This window comes from Oryx dammah, unplaced genomic scaffold, assembly GCF_014754425.2.
Source record: "Oryx dammah isolate SB20612 unplaced genomic scaffold, SCBI_Odam_1.1 HiC_scaffold_8, whole genome shotgun sequence".
Classification (NCBI taxonomy): domain Eukaryota; kingdom Metazoa; phylum Chordata; class Mammalia; order Artiodactyla; family Bovidae; genus Oryx; species Oryx dammah.
The window spans coordinates 1,640,142-1,659,680 of NW_024070192.1; the positions used below are offsets into that span (position 1 = coordinate 1,640,142).

Here is a 19,539-nt window from a genome sequence, read left to right on the forward strand (position 1 = left end):
CAGCCCCCTCTCGCCGGCCTCCCCCGCCCCGCTGCCCCGCTCGGGGTCTCCCCGCGGCCTTCGGACCCGAGCGAGATGCGGGCCCTCCCTCCCGCGGCCGGGGCCCAGGTGCCGCGAAGGGCAGGTCCCCGCGCACGTCCGGGGTCCCCGGGAGCCGCCCCCCCCCCCCAGCTCGGGTCGCGCGCGTCCGCGCCGGGGGCAGCCCGCGGGAGTGGCCGTCTCCGTGGTCCCCGAGGATGACCCCCCGGAAGGGCTCGTGGCCGCGGCCTGAATCAGCGATTTTCTCACAGTGCCTGACATACTTCCTCGCATCTAATCCCTTGGACACAGCGTTGTGTTAATGTCACAACTGAATTTCCAGTGTTTTCTTAGGAGAGACAAGGCGGTGTCCGTTTTTCAGCAGTTGAGTAACGGGGGCCGAGGGAGAGCTAAATCGTAGGCTGTAGAGGAGCCTGGAAGGCTGCAGTCCATGGGGTCGCGAAGAGTCGGACACGACTGAGCGACTTCCCTTTCACTTTTCACTTTCGTGCATTGGAGAAGGAAATGGCAGCCCACTCCAATGTTCTCGCCTGGAGAATCCCAGGGACGGGGGAGCCTGGTGGGCTGCCGTCTATGGGGTCACACACAGTCGGACACGACTGGAGTGACTTAGCAGCAGCAGCAGCAGAACTGAGTACAAGTGCAGAGTGAATCTATAGTCCGTTAAGAAATTAAGACCGTGAAATAGGGATTTTCCGGGGTTCACACGATGAACGCATCAATCCTGGGGCATTTCTAATAATATGCCGCCAAATTTCCAGTGTCCTCTTTTTGGTCTTTTAAATTGTTGCAAACAAAATACCAATTTCACCTCTTGGACCCAGTCATTTCTACCACAAACCTGACCTTTGAATGGTTTCTCTGGTCAGTTGAAAACATGTGTTGATGTTCCCACAACGTTTTGAAACACAGATCTCATTGACCGATTTTGGTGTCTTTCAGTACGATATATTTCCTAATGCAGAAAATCCTGAAGTGTATTTTCAGTTGATACGGTTGTCTGACCTGTAAAAGAGGCGGGTGTAAATCTAAAAGTAAGTGTGTGTGTGTGTGTGAGTGTGAGTGTGTGTGTGTGTGTGTTCTGAAGGAGCAGCAGGAATCTTAGTGGCCTCTTTAATTTATGTGCCTGTCAGGTGTCTACAAACTTTCTCCTGGTCTGTTAGTCTACTGTTATTGACCTTTACCATGAAAGCTGTCAAAACAAAATGAGTAACAGCATAGTACTGTCCCTCTTCACTGTGTGTGCTCTTTCTTTGTCCTTTGAAATTTAGTTTGATCTCATTGGTTTTGTGTGCGTTGTATTTGGAAAACAACGGGTGGGTTACTACTGAATTCTCTTGCAGAGTGGAGAGGACCTCACTTTTATCTTTTGATCTTAATTGCATGATGATTAGGAAGGAAAACAGTTTGTGACTCTTTTGTTAAGTCAGTGAGCTTTGAATTCCAGGCTCAGATTAGCTGCCCATTACTGCATCTGTTTACTTCACATCGAATCGTTTAAACTCTCTAAAATTCAGTAAGTGTAGTTTATCTATTTAGTCTTCATGTGAGTTAAAAACTTGATGTTTTAACATTTCCCTATTCAAATCTTTTATAATTTACTTGTTGAGGTGTTTATATGGTGGTTTTTTTTTTTCTATTAATAACATAAGATTTTCCCTTTTACTAGTGGATAATTGTGTTATCATTTAAGGCTGGAATCCGGTACAAAGAGTCTGGGACTAAAAATTGCTTTTGTTACGCATCCGGGTTTCTTTTGTGTTTTAAACCATTTTGGTTGTGTTGGCTGATCAGAGCCTGTGCTCGGGTGGTTTGCTGGGTGAGATCGGCCTGCTCCCCTGGGATCCGGGTTACGTGAAGGGGACGTCAGACGTTCTTTCGGTGCTTCCTTGTTTTCACCAAGCGCTGACTGCCGCGCCTTGTAGTTCTCTGTCCTGTTTACCCTTTACACGCGTCCCATGTCCAGGATTCCTTTGCAGAAGAGAACTGAATGAAATTCCCTTGGGGGCCTGCCTGACTCCTCAGCACCAGCCCCTGCCGGGGAGAGCCCGTGGCCGCCCGAGTCGGTGCCTCTCGGGGCCTGGGCCCTGTGCAGCACTGCCTTGCCAGAATGTGCCTTCTCTTCATACTTCACTCCCTAGCCCTCACCTCCCTGTTTTAAAATTTAAAGAGTCTACCTAGTGAGAATGAAATCTTTGTGAATCAGTTGCCTGGTGAGTTTGTTAGGTCGAAGGCCAGCTTGGCGTTTGCTGTTTGTGACTAGTTTTCCCAAGCTGCTGTGTCTTCTCTGTAGTGAGCCATGGCTTCCGGCACTGCCGCCAGCGAGGAGGAGCGCAGCCTCCGGGAATGCGAGCTCTATGTCCAGAAGCACAACATCCAAGCGCTGCTCAAGGACTCCATCGTGCAGCTGTGCACCGCACGGCCCGAGAGGCCCATGGCCTTCCTCAGGGAATACTTCGAGAAGCTAGAGAAGGTAAGCATAAATGGGGGAGCGCGAGAGCTGACCCTTATGGTTGTTAAATGCAAGGCTGGAGCGTGTTGCCGAGCTCTATCTTTGGGAAGAAAAGGAATTCTGACCAAATAATTATTTATAATCATCATCATCATCATTTAAAATATCAGGGGAGAAATGCAGTTAATGCATCTGCAGTAACTTGTAGCTTTGTAACCAGTAGAATTTATCAGACCTACTCTGATGCTCAGTTTACTTGGCTAGCAGGTTTTCCAGCCATAGTTCCTTGTAACTGCTTTAATTAATACATAAAAAGGACCAAAGAAAATAACTGAGTTGCTTCAGTTGATTGGAAGTAGTACAGCACTGGTCAGCAGAAACTATCGCAAGGTTGTGAATCGATTATACTGCAGCAAAAATTAGAAAATAAAAATAGTACATCAGTGGCGTGAATTGAGAACTTCTGCAGTACTTGAAAGCATTTAATGCTGTTTTCTTCAGCAAAACAAGTAAACTTGTAGGCTTTATCCTATGTTTGAAATCACTGTACTGGAGCATACAAGTCTGGCTTGTGACTAGTATCTTAGAAACTCTGAGTTGTCCAAGCGTGTCTTATTGTAAGATATATCCCAGCATAAATCGACTGTGGAGCAGAGAGAGCAAGATTGATGGCTGTCAGAATTCTACTTTATTTACAGTTCTGGTCAGGACTTGTTTTCTCTTGAGGAAAAAGAGATTCCGTTTTTACTCATTGTTCATCCTTATTGTGTGTGTGTCAGTGGGACCTAAGCATGGGGTGTGTGCTATTCTAAGCAAAGTGGTCATTTTTCATCAAGGTCAGTGCTTTAGTTCAGTCCCCTCAGAAAAATGATGAATGAGAAAGTCTGGATTGTTAAAAGTTTTGAGTAGTTTGTTTGATTTGCTCCTGAGATTTCAGCATGGTCAAGTTACAGATTTTCTTAACGCATATTGAAGTTACGACGTGGTTCATAATGACAGTGTACCACTTGGGAGGCATTTTCTTAGGTGTATGATTGTTAATTATCTAGTTGTATTGCAGAAACTTTTATACTGTATCCCACTGGTTTGGACAACTTCTCAATCAGCATAATTAGTAAAAGAATCTGTTTTACTAATGTTCAAAAAATGTTTGGGTGGCTCAGTGATTGGATCCTTTTTCCCGTTTTCTTGGAAAGCTGTTGAAATTGGTGTCTAGTACCATGATTAGAATAATTAAAAACAACAGGAAAACCTAGCCAGTCCCAGTGAATGTAGGTCTTCTGGAATTGTGGTAGAAAGTCTGGTTTTTGTCTTACTTAAGCGGTTTCTGGTAGTGGGGTGCTGTAGCGCCAGGCTGCTGCGGGCCTCCCCTCCCTGTTTGGAGGTGACGTGCCCTCCTGGAGCTCTGGTTCTGAAGTCGGTCACCGGGCACCGTGAGGGGATCCTCTTCTCTGCATGAGAGTAGCAGCCACCCGCTGAGTGGACGAGGTGGGTGAGGCATGAAGCATGTGTCTTTCTATAGGGAGTGTGGAGTGCCGTGTTGTCTCAGGGCTGCGCTTTGATGGCCCTGCTGGAGCACTGACTGCAGGGAAAGCAGGAAAGGACCCTGAAAGGCGTCGCTGTGCACGTGGGGTTTTTAGATGTGATGTGTGTCGGCCTCTCTGCCCCGAGTACGAGGCACAGCTTACCACTGTTGTGTAATTCGTGGGTTTTTGTTCACTCGCATCCATTCCTTTAGCCAGGGTTGACTAAAGATACCTGGATGTTGGAGAAACTCGGGTTTCAGCTGTGGAACAGGTCATTTTTTGTATATTAGGCGTTGAGGTGTATGTCTGAGAATACAAGCTCACTCTTGTCTCCACTTTGCCGTGCTAACCAGGGCTCATGTTTCTGGTTCCCGCAACTGCTCAGTAAGAAATGGCCCAGAAGCCTGTCAGCTGGTCCACTGAAGCGTCTACAGTTCCCTTCAGGCTGTCGTTTGTGATCCGAGTCCTGTCTTCTGTGTGTGTCCACGTGAACCTTGCCGGTGAGCGGGTGAGAGGCTTTGTGATGGCCTCCTGTGTACCAGGTGCTGTGTGAGCCCTTGGCCCTCTGTAAATGCTCGTCGTCTCAAACGTGTCACCATTTTAGGGAGGAAGCAGGAGGGCTGAGGGGTTAGGCTCAGGGAACGGCCGTGGCCACACAGGGACCGGCTTTTGTTGCAGCACCTTGTGCCCCCCGCACCTCAGTGGTTTGCTCCAGATGTCCTGACACTTGGCCGTGTGCAGCGCGCTCTGCTCGGCCCGTATTGTCTTGGCTGCGTATGTCTTGTTCTGGGGCTCAGTGGAAGGAGCAGCCGTGTGTAAGGCATGCTGTTCTCAAGGCAGAGCGGTCAGCTCCAGGGGCCAGAGTGCAGCCTCACAGGAGGGCGTGGCGTGGCAGAACAGGCCACGTACCAAACCCCACGTCAGTGGGCTGGGATGCTGGCTTCACCCTCTGGGAAGAATGGATGTCAGGGCAGGGAGGATGGTGGAAACAAGTTGAGTGAGCCGCGGGCACAGAATCAGGACTTAGTGTGCTGGGATGCCCTGACAGTAGGTGGACTGGGAGGGCTCTTTTGAGGAGTGAGGACCCTGAACAATGATAGCAGCGTGGAAAAGGGCGTGAGAATGTGTCGTGATGCTCGGGAGAAACGAGTGACCTTAGCCCTGGCTCTGCGTCATCAGGATCAGGACACGTCGAGCGCTGTTGAAGCTGGAAACCCAGGAAGCATTGTTACGACCGCAGTGCTCTTGGCACTTCAGAATCGTCTAAGACAGTAACAATCCCCTTAGATAGACGGTACTTCCAAAGGAAGGGTTACCTGTGAGATTTTTCATGAATTTTTTGTGAAATATCAATGACAAATCTTGGGGGGTAGAATCTGTGTTTTCATTTATGCTCTTGAACTTTAAACTTTGGGGAGACTTGCGTTTTAAAGTTCTCTGTTAATATGGAATGAGAAAAACCTTACCTGTTACTATAATTACCAGAATGACAATGAAGTGAGTTTTCTTTGAAAATTTTTTAAAAAACAATTTGGTTACATATTTGCCCGTGGATCAGCATGACAACGAAAAGTCTTTTTCCTATGCCGCTGTCTCCCTGGAGCACCGCCCGAGTTCCATCATATGTGGGCGTTTATACACTCGTGTCCAGTGTGTGCATGGTGTCCCATTGTATGGACATGCATTAGTTATGGGCGTTACCTGACCGCCACATTGATGACCATTTTGGTGGGTTTGGTATTTTGCTGTTGAAAGCTTTGGTATCGTGAATACTGTGTGTATCTGTAATTTTGCATACATGCATGTTTACATGCCTCGCAGCAGACACACTTTATTATTTGATCAACAGGTGAGTGCATTTGTAACTAAATATGCAAATACATTCATGTTAGTTTTGTTATAGGCCTTTGTTACTGTGTTTTTAATTGAAAAATCTAGATGAGAAAAATAAAGCTGGTTCCTCCCTCCAAAAAATAAAAAAAAAAACCATCAGGCACAAGTCTCCTGATAGAAATAAGCGCTGTTCTTGCCTCAGTGGTGGTGGTTCTAGATGGTTCTTGCTGCACTGGTGTGTTCTTTGATTTGTCTTGATGCTGGATGCAGAGCTTAGTACCAGGCGGGAGAAAAAGCCACCATCTCCTTAAATTCTTTTTTATCAGAATTTTTCAGAAATAATTGGTGAATGCTGTCATTTAGAATTTCAAGGCTGATTTAGGAAAAGAACGGAGAGTGAGTCACAAATGAGGAGGTGAGAGCTCGCCACTCTCGGCTTGTTTCATTCGGGTTTGGCGTCAGTCATAACTCCTTCTCTACTGCAGACCTGAGGGGGATTTCTTTTTAAGGCCCTAGATCTGAAAAATAAGATTGTTAAACAGTTGATCTTGGTTTCATTTGGATTGGTTTTATCAGTTGTTAAAAACAGGTAAACCGAGTGTCAGCCCTGCCCTTTGTAAAGAAAGCTTCCAGCTCTGTCACGGTAGGTGTGGCCATGTCTGATTGTAGGTGGAGCCCAGGTTCCCATCCCATTGCATTCTTTGTTGAATATGGAGACCGCAGGCTGACTCTCTGACACTGGTTTTTGTGTTCCCCTTGCCTCGTGTAGATGTGGCGGGGCAGGTCCACAGGCTTCGGGTTGAGCTCATGGGGTCACCTGGTAGTCTGGACTTTCCTGTGTCAGTTTGCTGTGCCTGAGTGCTATTCCTAGATGGCGTGCGTGGGCGAGGCAGGGAGCTCACACCCATCTCCCAGGGTTTTGTTTTGCAGTTTATCGCTGCTGAGTGCCTTACAGATCACGGTCGCTTTGCTGCCGCGGTGCGCACGCAGCTCTTCTGTGCGTGCTGCGTGCCCTTGTGCCAGTGGCTGTCTGTGAGTATCGCATCTATCACCATCTGAGGAGCAGTGTAACCTTTCAGAGTATTTCTCTTCAAATTCGACTCTCCGTTTTCTCCCATTCATGATTGGCCTTTGCCCCTTAACTTTCACGTTGCTGAGAGATTTGCAGGAACTGAGAAGGACTGGCGTTAGGAGAACGCCAGTAAAGAGCACCAATGCAGGGTCTCATTTTATAAACTTGTAATTTTTCAGGAGGAGGCAAAGCAGATCCAGAACCTGCAGAAAGCAGGCAGCCGTGCAGACTCTCGGGAGGATGAAATCTCCCCGCCGCCCCCTAACCCCGTGGTGAAGGGCCGGCGGCGACGCGGGGCCATCAGCGCTGAGGTCTACACCGAGGAGGATGCTGCGTCCTATGTTCGGAAGGTACCTGCACTCGGGAATGTCTCCTCTGATGAACGTGCTCTGTTCCCAGTAGTAAACACAGATGGGGTGGGCCGTACTCCATCCCGCGCTGTTCCTGGGTACTGGGGAGCACGTTTCTGCAATAATAGGCCATCAGAGGAAGTATCTATAGTGATTATAAAACAGTGAGTACTTGAGTTTGGGGGATTTTCTTTTCCGTGGTGGTGTTTTGCAGTGAAAGACCAGCAGCACTTTTTGTCTTGAATTGTGGTGTCAGTTTTTGACGTCCTCTCATTCATGGGGTGGCTTTAACCTTTTGCTCTGTAAGCGTCATTCATCTCCATTGGCTCTTTCTGAGAGCCGGTCTGCCATTTCCAGTTACGCAATTAGCCTGAAGGGGGGAGATAATTGGGCCGGCAAGAGGGTGTGAGACTAACAGTACATGACCGTACTTTAGAAGATGACCAGTTACCATAAAACGCTTAGGTGTGCCTCAGTAATGACCTTGGGTAAGGTGACTTTGGTTTGTTTCTTTGGTTGTTGACTAGGAACCAAATACCAGCCTTTCAGTGCAGGCCTAGTTGTAGACAAAGGGGATTAATTAGCATTTGTTCACTCAGAGTCAGTGTCTGTGGGTCAGAGATAGTGTGAGAGTGTTGTGTTGAAAATACTTAACTGCGGCGAGCCGGCGCACTGAGCCTGGCTGAGAGGAGCTACCCCACGTCCGAGGTCGGGTAGCGTCTGAGAGGAGACACCCTGAGTCCGAGGTCAGGGCTGGCGGCTGAGAGGAGACACCCTGCGTCCGAGGTCAGGCGGCGGCCGAGAGGAGCTACCCCACGTCTGAGGTCAGGGCGGCCAGGAGAAGTCACCTTGCACCCGAGGCCAGGAGCGGTGACCCTGAGGAGCCACCCTGAGTCCAAGGCCAGGGGAGGTGGCTGGGAGGAGCCACCCACACCCAAGGCCAGGGCCACCGACTGGGAGGAACAACCCGAGAAGCAGCGGCTGCGCAGGGCCTAGAGGAGCTATCCCACGTTGAAGGTCAGGAACAGTGGCGGTAAGGAGATACCCCTCGTCCGAGGTAAGGAGCAGCGGCTGTGCTTTGCTGGAGCAGCCGTGAAGAGATACCCCACACCCAAGGTAAGAGAAACCCAAGTAAGATGGTAGGTGTTGCAAGAGGGCATCACAGGGCAGACACACTGAAACCATACTCACAGAAAATTAGTCAATCTAATCACACTAGGACCACAGCCTTGTCTAACTCAATTAAACCAAGCCATGCCTGCAGGGCAACCCAAGACGGGCGGGTCATGGTGGAAAGGTCTGACAGAGCCTGGTCCACTGGAGAAGGGAATGGCAAGCCACTTCAGTATTCTTGCATTGAGAACCCCTTGAACAGTATGAAAAGGCAAAATGATAGGATACCAAAAGAGGAACTCCCCAGGTCATTAGGTGCCCAATATGCTACTGGAGATCAGTGGAGAAATAACTCAAGAAAGAATGAAGGGATGGAGCCAAAGCAAAAACAATACCCAGCTGTGGATGTGACTGGTGATAGAAGCAAGGTCCGATGCTGTAAAGAGCAATATTGCATAAGAACCTGGAATGTCAGGTCCATGAATCAAGGCAAATTGAGAGTGGTCAAACAAGAGATGGCAAGAGTGAACGTCAACATTCTAGGAATCAGCGAACTAAAATGGACTGGAATGGGTGAATTTAACTCAGATGACCATTATATCTACTGCTGCGGGCAGGAATCCCTCAGAAGAAATGGAGTAGCCATCATGGTCAACAAAAGAGTCCAAAATGCAGTACTTGGATGCAATCCCAAAAACAACAGAATGATCTCTGTTCGTCTCCAAGGCAAACCATTCAGTATCACAGTTATCCAAGTCTATGCCCCAACCAGTAACGCTGAAGAAGCTGAAGTTAAACGATTCTATGAAGACCTACAAGACCTTTTAGCACTAACACCCCAAAAAGATGTCCTTTTCATTATAGGGGACTGGAATGCAAAAGTAGGAAGTCAAGAAACACCTGGAGTAACAGGCAAATTTGGCCTTGGAATGCGGAATGAAGGAGGGCAAAGGCTAATAGAGTTTTGCCAAGAGAATGCACTGGTCATAGCAAACACACTCTTCCAACAACACAAGAGAAGACTTTACACATGGACATCACGAGATGGTCAACACCGAAATCAGATTGATTATATTCTTTGCAGCGAAAGATGGAGAAGCTCTATACAGTCAACAAAAATAAGACCAGGAGCTGACTGTGGCTCAGATCATGAACTCCTTAAGACCAAATTCATACTCAAATTGAAGAAAGTAGGGAAAACCACTAGACTATTCAGGTATGACCTAAATCAAATCCCTTATGATTATACAGTGGAAGTGAGAGATAGACTTAAGGGCCTAGATCTGATAGATAGAGTGCCTGATGAACTATGGAATGAGGATCATGACATTGTACAGGAGACAGGGATCAAGACCATCCCCATGGAAAAGAAATGCAAAAAAGCACAATGGCTGTCTGAGGAGGCCTTACAAATAGCTGTGAAAAGAAGAGAAGCGAAAAGCAAAGGAGAAAAGGAAAGATATAAGCATCTGAATGCAGAGTTCCAAAGAATAGCAAGAAGAGATAAGAAAGCCTTCTTCAGCGATCAATGCAAAGAAATAGAGGAAAACAACAGAATGGGAAAGACTAGAGATCTCTTCAAGAAAATTAGATGGGGTGGGAGGTGGGAGGGGGGTTCAGGAATGGGAACTCATATACACCCGTGGCGGATTCATGTCAATGTATGGCAAAACCAATACAGTATTGTAAAATAAGAAAGAGATACCAAGGGAATATTTCATGCAAAGATGGGCTCGACAAAGGACAGAAATGGTATGGACCTAACAGAAGCAGAAGATATTAAGAAGAGGAGGCAAGAATACATGGAAGACCTGTGCAAAAAAGATCTTCACGACCCAGATAATCATGATGATGTGATCACTAATCTCGAGCCAGACGTCTTGGACTGTGAAGTCAAATGGGCCTTAGAAAGCATCACTACGAACAAAGCTAGTGGAGGTGATGGAATTCCAGTTGAGCTATTTCAAATCCTGAAAGATGATGCTGTGAAAGTGCTGCACTCAGTATGCCAGCAAATTTGGAAAACTCAGCAGTGGCCACAGGACTGGAAAAGGTCAGTTTTCATTCCAATTCCAAAGAAAGGCAATGCCAAAGAATGCTCAAACTACCACACAATTGCACTCATCTCACGTGCTAGTAAAGTAATGCTCAAAATTCTCCAAGCCAGGCTTCAGCAATACCTGAACTGTGAACTCCCTGATGTTCAAGTTTTAGAAAAGGCAGAGGAACCAGAGATCAAATTGCCAACATCCACTGGATCATCGAAAAAGCAAGAGACTTCCAGAAAAACATCTATTTCTGCTTTATTGACTATGCTAAAGCCTTTGACTGTGTGGATCACAATAAACTGGAAAATTTGAAAGAGATGGGAATACCAGACCACCTAACCTGCCTCTTGAGGAATCTGTATGCAGGTCAGGAAGCAACAGTTAGAACTGGACATGGAACAACAGACTGGTTCCAAATAGGAAAAGGAGTACGTCAAGGCTGTATATTGTCACCCTGCTTATTTAACTTATACGCAGAGTACATCATGAGAAACGCTGGACTGGAAGAAACACAAGCTGGAATCAAGATTGCCGGGAGAAATATCAAGAACCTCAGATATGCAGATGACACCACCCTTATGGCAGAAAGTGAAGAGGAGCTAAAAAGCCTCTTGATGAAAGTGAAAGAGGAAAGTGAAAAAGTTGGCTTAAAGCTCAACATTCAGAAAATGAAGATCATGGCATCCGGTCCCATCACTTCATGGGAAATAGATCGTGAAACAGTGGAAACAGTGTCAGACTTTATTTTGGGGGGCTCCAAAATCACTGCAGATGGTGACTGCAGCCATGAAATTAAAAGACACTTACTCCTTGGAAGAAAAGTTATGACCAACCTAGATAGCATATTCAAAAGCAGAGACATTACTTTGCCGACTAAGGTCCATCTAGTCAAGGCTATGGTTTTTCCCGTGGTCATGTATGGATGTGAGAGTGGGACTGTGAAGAAAACTGAGCACTGAAGAATTGATGCTTTTGAACTCTGTTGTTGGAGAAGACTCTTGAGAGTCCCTTGGACTGCAAGGAGATCCAACCAGTCCATTCTGAAGGAGATCAGCTCTGGGATTTCTTTGGAAGGAATGATGCTGAAGCTGAAACTCCAGTACTTTGGCCACCTAATTCGAAGAGTTGACTCATTGGAAAAGACTGTGATGCTGGGAGGGATTGGGGGCAGGAGGAGAAGGGGACGACAGAGGATGAGATGGCTGGATGGCATCACGGACTCGAGGGACGTGAGTGTGAGTGAACTCCGGGAGATGGTGATGGACAGGGAGGCCTGGCGTGCTGCGATTCATGGGGTTGCAGAGAGTCAGACACGATTGAGCAACTGAACTGAACTGAACTCAAAGCAGCCTTGTCTAAATACCTAAACTAACTTGACATCTAATTGAAATGTCGGTTGCAGTCATGAAGTTGTTTTGGTTTATGGAACATATGGAATGGTCATTGGACTTTCTGCTCTTTCCTAGGTTATACCGAAAGATTATAAGACAATGGCTGCTTTAGCTAAAGCCATTGAAAAGAACGTACTGTTTTCGCATCTTGATGATAATGAGAGAAGGTAGGTGATATTTTTTTTCCGGTACAGTTGGGATCCTGAACTAGCTGCCTCAGTGTTGCAGGTTTTAAAGGGTCTTCATAATTGTTCACCTGGTGCCACTCCAGGCTGAAAATCTGGAAGCTCTAAGGTTAACTAACAGATTAAGGTCTGTTAGTTTTAAGGTTAACGTTTTGTAACACGAAGCCTTCTCTCTGCAGTGACATTTTTGACGCCATGTTCCCGGTTTCCTTTATTGCTGGAGAGACTGTCATTCAGCAGGGTAAGGGTGGCCGCTTTTATGGCAAGTGCTAGTGTGAAGGTCGTGGAGTTTTTTTTTCCTCTTTAAGACTACCATCTTCCTTTTAGTATACTGTTGGATTTTCTTATTTCTTTAATTAAAATCTTCTCAGCTAAAAGTAAAAGGCACACTTTGCCTAAGGGACTAATATTTCCCTAATGTTAGTATAGTTTGGTTCATAGTGACTGTTAAAGAAGATAGGTGCATTTTCACTTTGTGAGGAATTCCAGAGCCACATAGGTTTTATGTATGCTTTATATTTATCATTAACCGGTCAGAGGAAGATAAAGCAGGGAGTGAGCCACACTCAGACTCTTCCTCATCGAGCTCGTCTCTGTGGAAGGCTCTGTCCCTCCTGCTGGCTCTCACTTTGCCCACACACACTGACATGGAGCTCAGCTTTGGGTGTTCCTCTTATTTCCTTTCTTATTTAGTCTCAGTATCTTCATGGGGTTTCATAAGCCATGTATTTTCTTTTTTAGTGACAGGGTGATACGGTGTTACTATTGTATCTTCTTTGTGGTTTTAGATGACATAGCGGTTAACATTTCTATACATAAGTGGCTCTTAAGTTATGTTTCAGAGGCATCTTCGCCATGAGATGACTGATGACCTGGTCAGTTTTATGACTTGTAAAATATATTGCTGGATTTTTTGGTTTGATTTGTTCTTTTTTAATTTATAATTTGCTTCTGACTTTTTTACTCTCCTCACTTTTAGGTGACGAAGGGGATAACTTCTACGTGATTGACCAAGGAGAGATGGACGTAAGATTTAATAATAGCAAAAATATGTCGAGACTCTTAAAAGCCAGCTTGTCACTTACTGCTTCTGAGAGGCCTGAGGGCTGTTGCATCCTCGTATGTTAGTTCCTTTCGCCAGATGTTTCACTGACACCAAGAAAGGCATTTTTACTGACACATAAACTTTCTAAAGGTAGTTTCTTTGGCTGGCATGTGTGTCTGCTTTGCAGGATAAGGTCGGGGGTCTTGACAGGTCATCAGCCAGGAGACTTGGTACAGCTTCTGTCCTGTACATCTTGTCCCTCCCATGAGTATTAGAAAACTCAGTGGTACAGCAAGTAAGACGCTGACCAGCAGAGTGCCTGGCACAGGGCTCTGTAAATACACCTGCTCAGTGGCGACTTTGCTCTGCGGCCCCATGGGCTGCCGCGCGCCAGCCTCTCCCGTCCTCCTCTGTCCTGGAGGTTGCTTATGGTCATGTCCTTTGCGCCGGTGATGCCGTCTGACCGTCTGGCCTCTTCTGCCCCCTCCTCCTTTTGCCTCGTAAACACGTAAGGAGCACTGCCAATACCTAGGTCACTGCTCTGCGCTCACCGTCCGTGCCGAGGGCCTTTTTCTCCCCAGATAATTAGACCAGCTGTGTCATAGACTCTCTGGACATGTCTGACTTGTCACAAGTCAGGTGTTTTGCCCTGTTGTGGTCCGGAAAGGGAACATCTTATTTTCTACAACAGAGTTCAGGATTCTGACCTTTGAAACGAGTGTGCGGGTTTTTAATCCGTATATATTTGTGTATGTAGAGATAACCAGCGCTTTTGTATTTTAGGTCTATGTCAACAATGAATGGGCAACCAGTGTTGGGGAAGGAGGGAGCTTCGGGGAGCTTGCTCTGATTTACGGGACTCCTCGAGCGGCCACTGTCAAGGCCAAGACGAACGTGAAGCTGTGGGGCATTGACCGGGACAGCTACAGAAGGATCCTCATGGTGAGACCCGTGCGAGTGGGTGCAGCCCACCGTCCAGGCTGTGTGGCTCGCGTTCGACAGCACCGCCGTGGGGAGATGGGAATCCTTGTAACGATGGAATGCTTGACCTTAGCGTTACCTGTCACACCGTTTCAACAGAGAGCTTTTAGAACAGAACTTTGGCTGAAATGATACAGGAGACAGACACAGGGTGTGTGTGCGGTGGTCAGCTGATGTTTGGGACTGTCTCTGTCGGTCAGCGCATCTCCCTTTAGCCAGTCTTCACACGGACGGACGGCTTGATGGACGCTGCTCTGATGTTTCTATGATAGCAGTTTGAGTCCTTCTTTCTGTGGAGGATGGGGGTTGTGGAGAAGGACCCTAAGCTGGAAGTATACTCAGCTTTACTTGGGGTTTTGGGTTTTTTTTTTTTTTTTGCAGAACTGATTATTTGCTTTTTTGACGTTTCAGTATACTTGGTGTTCCTTTTAGGAGCAAGTTACCGAGAGCTTTTTATTCAACGCAGACCTTACCGTCTCCAACAGGAGAAAACAAGCAAGCTCTGAGTGACTGCTGTCAGTTTACCTGAAACAACATTTCTTGCTCCACAGAGTTATGTGATTTACACATTTTAGAGATATGACTTTCTTTTTTTTCATTTACAGGGAAGCACGCTGAGAAAGCGGAAGATGTATGAGGAGTTTCTTAGTAAAGTGTCTATTTTAGGTAAGTTGGAAGGTTGCATGGAGAATCACTAAATTGAAAGTGTTAGTAATGCTTAAGAAAGGAGATTCTGTTTCATAAAAATGGCTTGAGTTATCAATATATTTTCACGGCCACAAAAAACACGGGAATGTGAAACTGAAGTTTGGCTAAGAAGTAACTTCAACTTGTGTTTAATTTGCTAGTGGATGGCTGACCTCTTAGTTAGAAATAAGTGCTACTGATTCTTCCTGGAAGGATAGGAAGGCTGGACCTGTCCTCCAGACGGTGGATGGCCGGTCACCCCCGGGACTGGGTCTCCATTGCTCTATCAGTGAGTTTTTTCAGTTCAGGGAGGTGAGTGTCACCAAGAATATGTTTCTTCTGTGGAAAGGTTCGGTGTCACTTGCTGGCTCTCTGAAAAAACGCCAGAAGTCTGAGGGAGTGCAGAGCAGCGTGATCGGAAGTGCTGCTGTGGGATCGGCCGCAGGGACTTGGAGACGGTGTTACAAGCTGCTCTTCGTGGAGGGAATGGTGGACTTCATAGGGTCGCACAAGCCATTGCTTTCCACGGCGACTTGACTTTGTGCCCTTACCTTTCCTTCTCAGAGATGATGACTTTCACTGTCTTGAGTGTTAGTTTGGCCTTTGGGAACATAGGTTATTTTTTAGTTACTCTTGTTGGTTTTGTAAATAAGTCTGAGTTATTTCTCCGCATTTCTGGAACAGATTCTCTGTGGGTCCTGTAATTGCAGGTTTGAGCTGCATTGATGGCAGAGTCTTTGGCAATACTTAATGATCACGTTCTTTTCCTTTCTTTCCGACTGGATGAGTTGGTAGATTAGCTTGGCTCCTGGGCCCCCGAATTCAGGAGGGTGCGTGGGCCACCTGCATGTGACAGGGTGTTGCTGAGAGGGCTAGTTGGAGACAGGTGCCCAGTTGAATCTGAGCCACACTGGAGTGTTTCAGTTGACTTTTTATACTTTTTGTTTTGAAATTTTTAGCAATACCAAGTAACAAAGAGAAACTCTTCTGATATATGCCTTTTAGAATCTCTGGACAAGTGGGAGCGCCTCACGGTAGCCGATGCGTTGGAACCAGTCCAGTTTGAAGACGGGCAGAAGATTGTGGTACAGGGGGAGCCGGGTGATGAGTTCTTCATTATTTTAGAGGTAAAGACGGAGCAGCCCCGGAGGGAGAGGGGGCCGCGGGTTCCCAGGCGCAGCTTCTCTTCTAGGGTCACCTGGCAGTTTTAGCTAAAGGTTATCATTCCCTTTGAAATGCTGATGTTTGTTTTTCTGCTAGGCCACATTTTAAATGAGTTTAAGTCAGAATTGTGGGAGGTATTAGCCAGATTCTGATCTACTTAAATTAATCCTGCTTATACAGGCCAAACAGAACTCTGCCATTCAACGTGCAGACTGTGAGGTGAGGTGCATTTTTGTTAAAATCATGCTTTGGGGCTGTTTGGCAATAAAGGGCCCAGCTCAGGTCTTTAAATTCTCTGTTTTCCTGTGTTTTATATGCTCATGACCGTGGACATGGAGATCCACACAGCTGGTGCGCTGTGAGGGTGGTCAGGAGAAGCTGCCGGTATCTCTCCAGCCAGGGGTTGAGGACGTCTTAGTGAGCAGGGCCAGGCAGGAACGTGTCCAGGCTCTTCTGAGCCCCAGCATTTCTGTTGCAGACAGAACTCTTGTCACTGTGAGGCAGCAGGCAGGGACAGTACCTGGAGGAGCTGGGGTGTCGCTCGTGTACACCTGTGTCCATGAAGAGCCGGTGCGCCTTGGTCTGGCCCTCCTCCCGCAGTTTCTCGCCTCAGTCCAAACCCTGGTGGTCCCTTGGCTTGATGGGAAGCGCCCCCAGCAGGAACTCTGGGGATGGAGGTCACGCCTGTGCTGACTCTCCAGTCCTCTCCATCACATGAACGCAGAAGATCGGAAGCAGCTGCTGAATTGTCACTCTTTGCAGAGCTCTGAAGGCGTACAGGGCGGGAGCGTGCCCCCGGGCGCGGGCCGCACTAATGTGTCTTGCTGTTTGGTGCTCCCATCGCAGGGCTCGGCCGCAGTGCTGCAGCGGCGCTCAGAGAACGAGGAGTTCGTGGAGGTGGGAAGGCTGGGACCTTCGGACTACTTCGGTAAGTGGGCCCCGCGGGGTGACGTCCCTGCTCAGCACGCGCCACGGTCCTTCCTGCTCGTTTCCCTTCTCCTGCGTTTTAGTGCTCACTTCAGCTGCTTGGCTGTCAGAGCGTTTGACCTTGACTCAGTTACTAATTACGTACTGTCTCACGTCTGTCGTTTGGTGGTTTTTCTGAAGTGCGGGTGTCGTGTGGCCTGGATGTCGTGTGGCCTGGGCGGGTCTCTCTCTGCTCTCAGGGTGCCTCTCGGAGAGCGTTCCGGGAGTGCGCCCACTCTCAGCCCCCTCTCCCCTCCAGGCGAGATCGCTCTGCTGATGAACCGGCCCCGTGCAGCCACCGTGGTGGCCCGCGGCCCGCTGAAGTGTGTCAAGCTGGACCGGCCGCGGTTCGAGCGCGTCCTCGGCCCGTGCTCCGACATCCTCAAGCGCAACATCCAGCAGTACAACAGCTTCGTGTCCCTGTCTGTGTGAGGCCCGCCCCGGCGCCCCGCCCGCCCCGGCCCCGCGCAGCGCCCGCGGCCACTGGCACCGCAGCTTCCTGTCGGCTTCTGTTCAAGTTGCTTTTGTGGCACCGTTTTTATTTTGGAGCATTACTGAGTGCTCACACAGTTAAATAAATAGAAGGGTTCTCTGGAGACTTGGCTGTCCCCGCCTCTCTGTGCAGCGTTGGTGTTCGCCCCCCAGCCACCGCCACCCCGCTCCCAGCCCGCTCGCTGTCTGCCGAGGGCTGACCCCGCTCCACCGAGGGACCTGGGGGCTGAGGCGGCGGTGGGAGCTTCCCTTGAAGTGACCCCCGCCTCCTGCTACCGTACGCGTTCTTTAGACTGTGGCCGTGTGTGCCGGCTGTCTCTATGGAATAAATGCTTTCTCATGAAGCTCTGAGGATTAGGAAGAACAGGTATAGAAGAATCTTCACGTAGTAGGACATCTGCCTGTAGTTAAAGTAGCTTAAGGGTGGAAATGCCCCTTGTTGCTGTGATATGACCAGTTCTTTTTCTTTTTTAAGAAGAGTCTGTATCTGTCGGCTGAGGGCCTGGTCTCGTTTGTCTCTGGTGGTTAAGGCTCCCTCTTCAGCTCAGCAGCATGTTGAGATGTGGCTATCTATTCCTGCTTTCTGCATTTCACACCAATCATAAGCCACAAACGCCAGTTCTGATTTAACGACAGATGCCTCAGCTCACAGATTCCCATTAGACTTTCCTCTTTCCAGCTAGTGCCAAATACTCAGCAGCAGATGCTGAATTGATGATGAGAATTCGAGGTCTGCATTCTTGGTTGTTAACTCAGAGCTTCTGGTTAGTGGACACCCTTCAGGTGACTCCAGGATGGTAATCTCTTATGCTCTGCAAGCCCTGACTCCAGGAAAGGTACACTCCATGTCGACGTGAAATGGAAGAGGGGTTGCTAAGTGGGCGACGGGCAGGCAGCTCAGTGTCGGGACCCTGCCCCGAGCTCCCTGGGGCAGGGGACTGGGGCGGACGTTCTTCACTTGCTTCAGCACCGCCACCACCCCTCGCCCTGCTTTAAATCCACTAGACTTAATGGGCTTGGGGGTGCGGTTGGACGTGTCTGTGTTGCACGTCCATCAGAGAGGCCATCCTGCTGAGAAGTTCTGCTTCCCTCTCCACTGTTTTATTCCCCGGGAGACTTTTCTATGTAAACTTGTTTTGAGTCTTAACTGTATTTCAGTATTTTCCAGCCTTATCAACCTTGTGTTGTTAAACTGTTCCCTGTGCACCAGTGATAGCCCCATTGTTCATCTTTTGTTTTTAAACAGCATCTCACAGCTCCATAATGTAGGCACTCTTGTTTGCCTTGTGATCTTTGTAACATAACGTGGGGGTATATTTGGGAGTGACTGCAAGTGTTTCTTTCTCCATCTGTATGCAACTGGCTCCAATTATTAATCCTTTCTTACCCTTTCCTGGGTCATTAAATTGGTCATGGTACATCTTTTTCACAGATTTGAACAGTTTTTAGGTTGTTACTAGTTTGGAGTATAAATCTGGGAAACATTTTATTTACATTTTAGTGTGGAATAGAAAGCCACCTTATTACAAATTTTTTATTTTTCAAAATTACACTGAATGAGGATTTTTGATCTGTATTTTGTGTTTAGCTGCCTTTTTATATTTAAAATATTAAAAATTGTTGGTTAGCTTAAAGCTTAATTTGATCTTTGTTTAAATGCCAAAACTGTACTTTAGAATGTCATACGTTTGCAGTTTCCTGTATGTATATGATCACGTTCATGTATGTTTAGATAGCCACAATGCTTCCTAAATGAATTTTGCTCTTAAGTCATTTGGCTTTGCTGTTTACCCCTTTTTGTAGTTTTTAATCTAAGAAAATTGAAGTCTGAATTTAAGAATGATCACATTCTGAGCTTTCTCTTTGTGCAGTCTGGGTGTATATGAGGAATCGCAGTGGCGTCGTTTGTCTCAGCGGACATCCTGAGCTTTGGCAGTCGTCATTTCTGGGCTTGGTAAGGGAGTTTATGAGATCTCCTGTTCTAGACAGTGTGGACCGCCCAAGGACCATTTTGTATTGTTTCCTGGTTACGAGTCCAGTTATACTATGTGCTGATATGCTCTCTTCTTTTTGTTATAGATTGTCTCAACAGTAGGTCAAGTAATAAAAAGACTAAGTAATTTAATTCTTTAACGAATCAGTCTTTCTTCCCTTTCTCCTTTGCTTCTCTTCTCCATCCGCACTCCCCCAGAAAC

At 47.4% G+C, this 19,539-nt stretch overlaps 1 protein-coding gene across 1 annotated transcript; it reads left to right on the top strand.

The window, feature by feature from the left end:
• Positions 1–2,307: 2,307 nt before the first annotated feature.
• On the top strand, positions 2,308–19,474 carry PRKAR1A (protein kinase cAMP-dependent type I regulatory subunit alpha). The gene is made up of 10 exons (XM_040244406.1): positions 2,308–2,512; positions 7,102–7,272; positions 11,900–11,991; positions 12,189–12,250; positions 12,989–13,035; positions 13,838–13,996; positions 14,641–14,701; positions 15,728–15,849; positions 16,733–16,814; positions 17,112–19,474. Exons 1-10 carry the CDS (start codon positions 2,339–2,341, stop codon positions 17,282–17,284), a joined length of 1,143 nt encoding a protein of 380 aa, XP_040100340.1. The 5' UTR covers positions 2,308–2,338; the 3' UTR covers positions 17,285–19,474.
• The last annotated feature ends 65 nt before the right edge of the window (positions 19,475–19,539 follow it).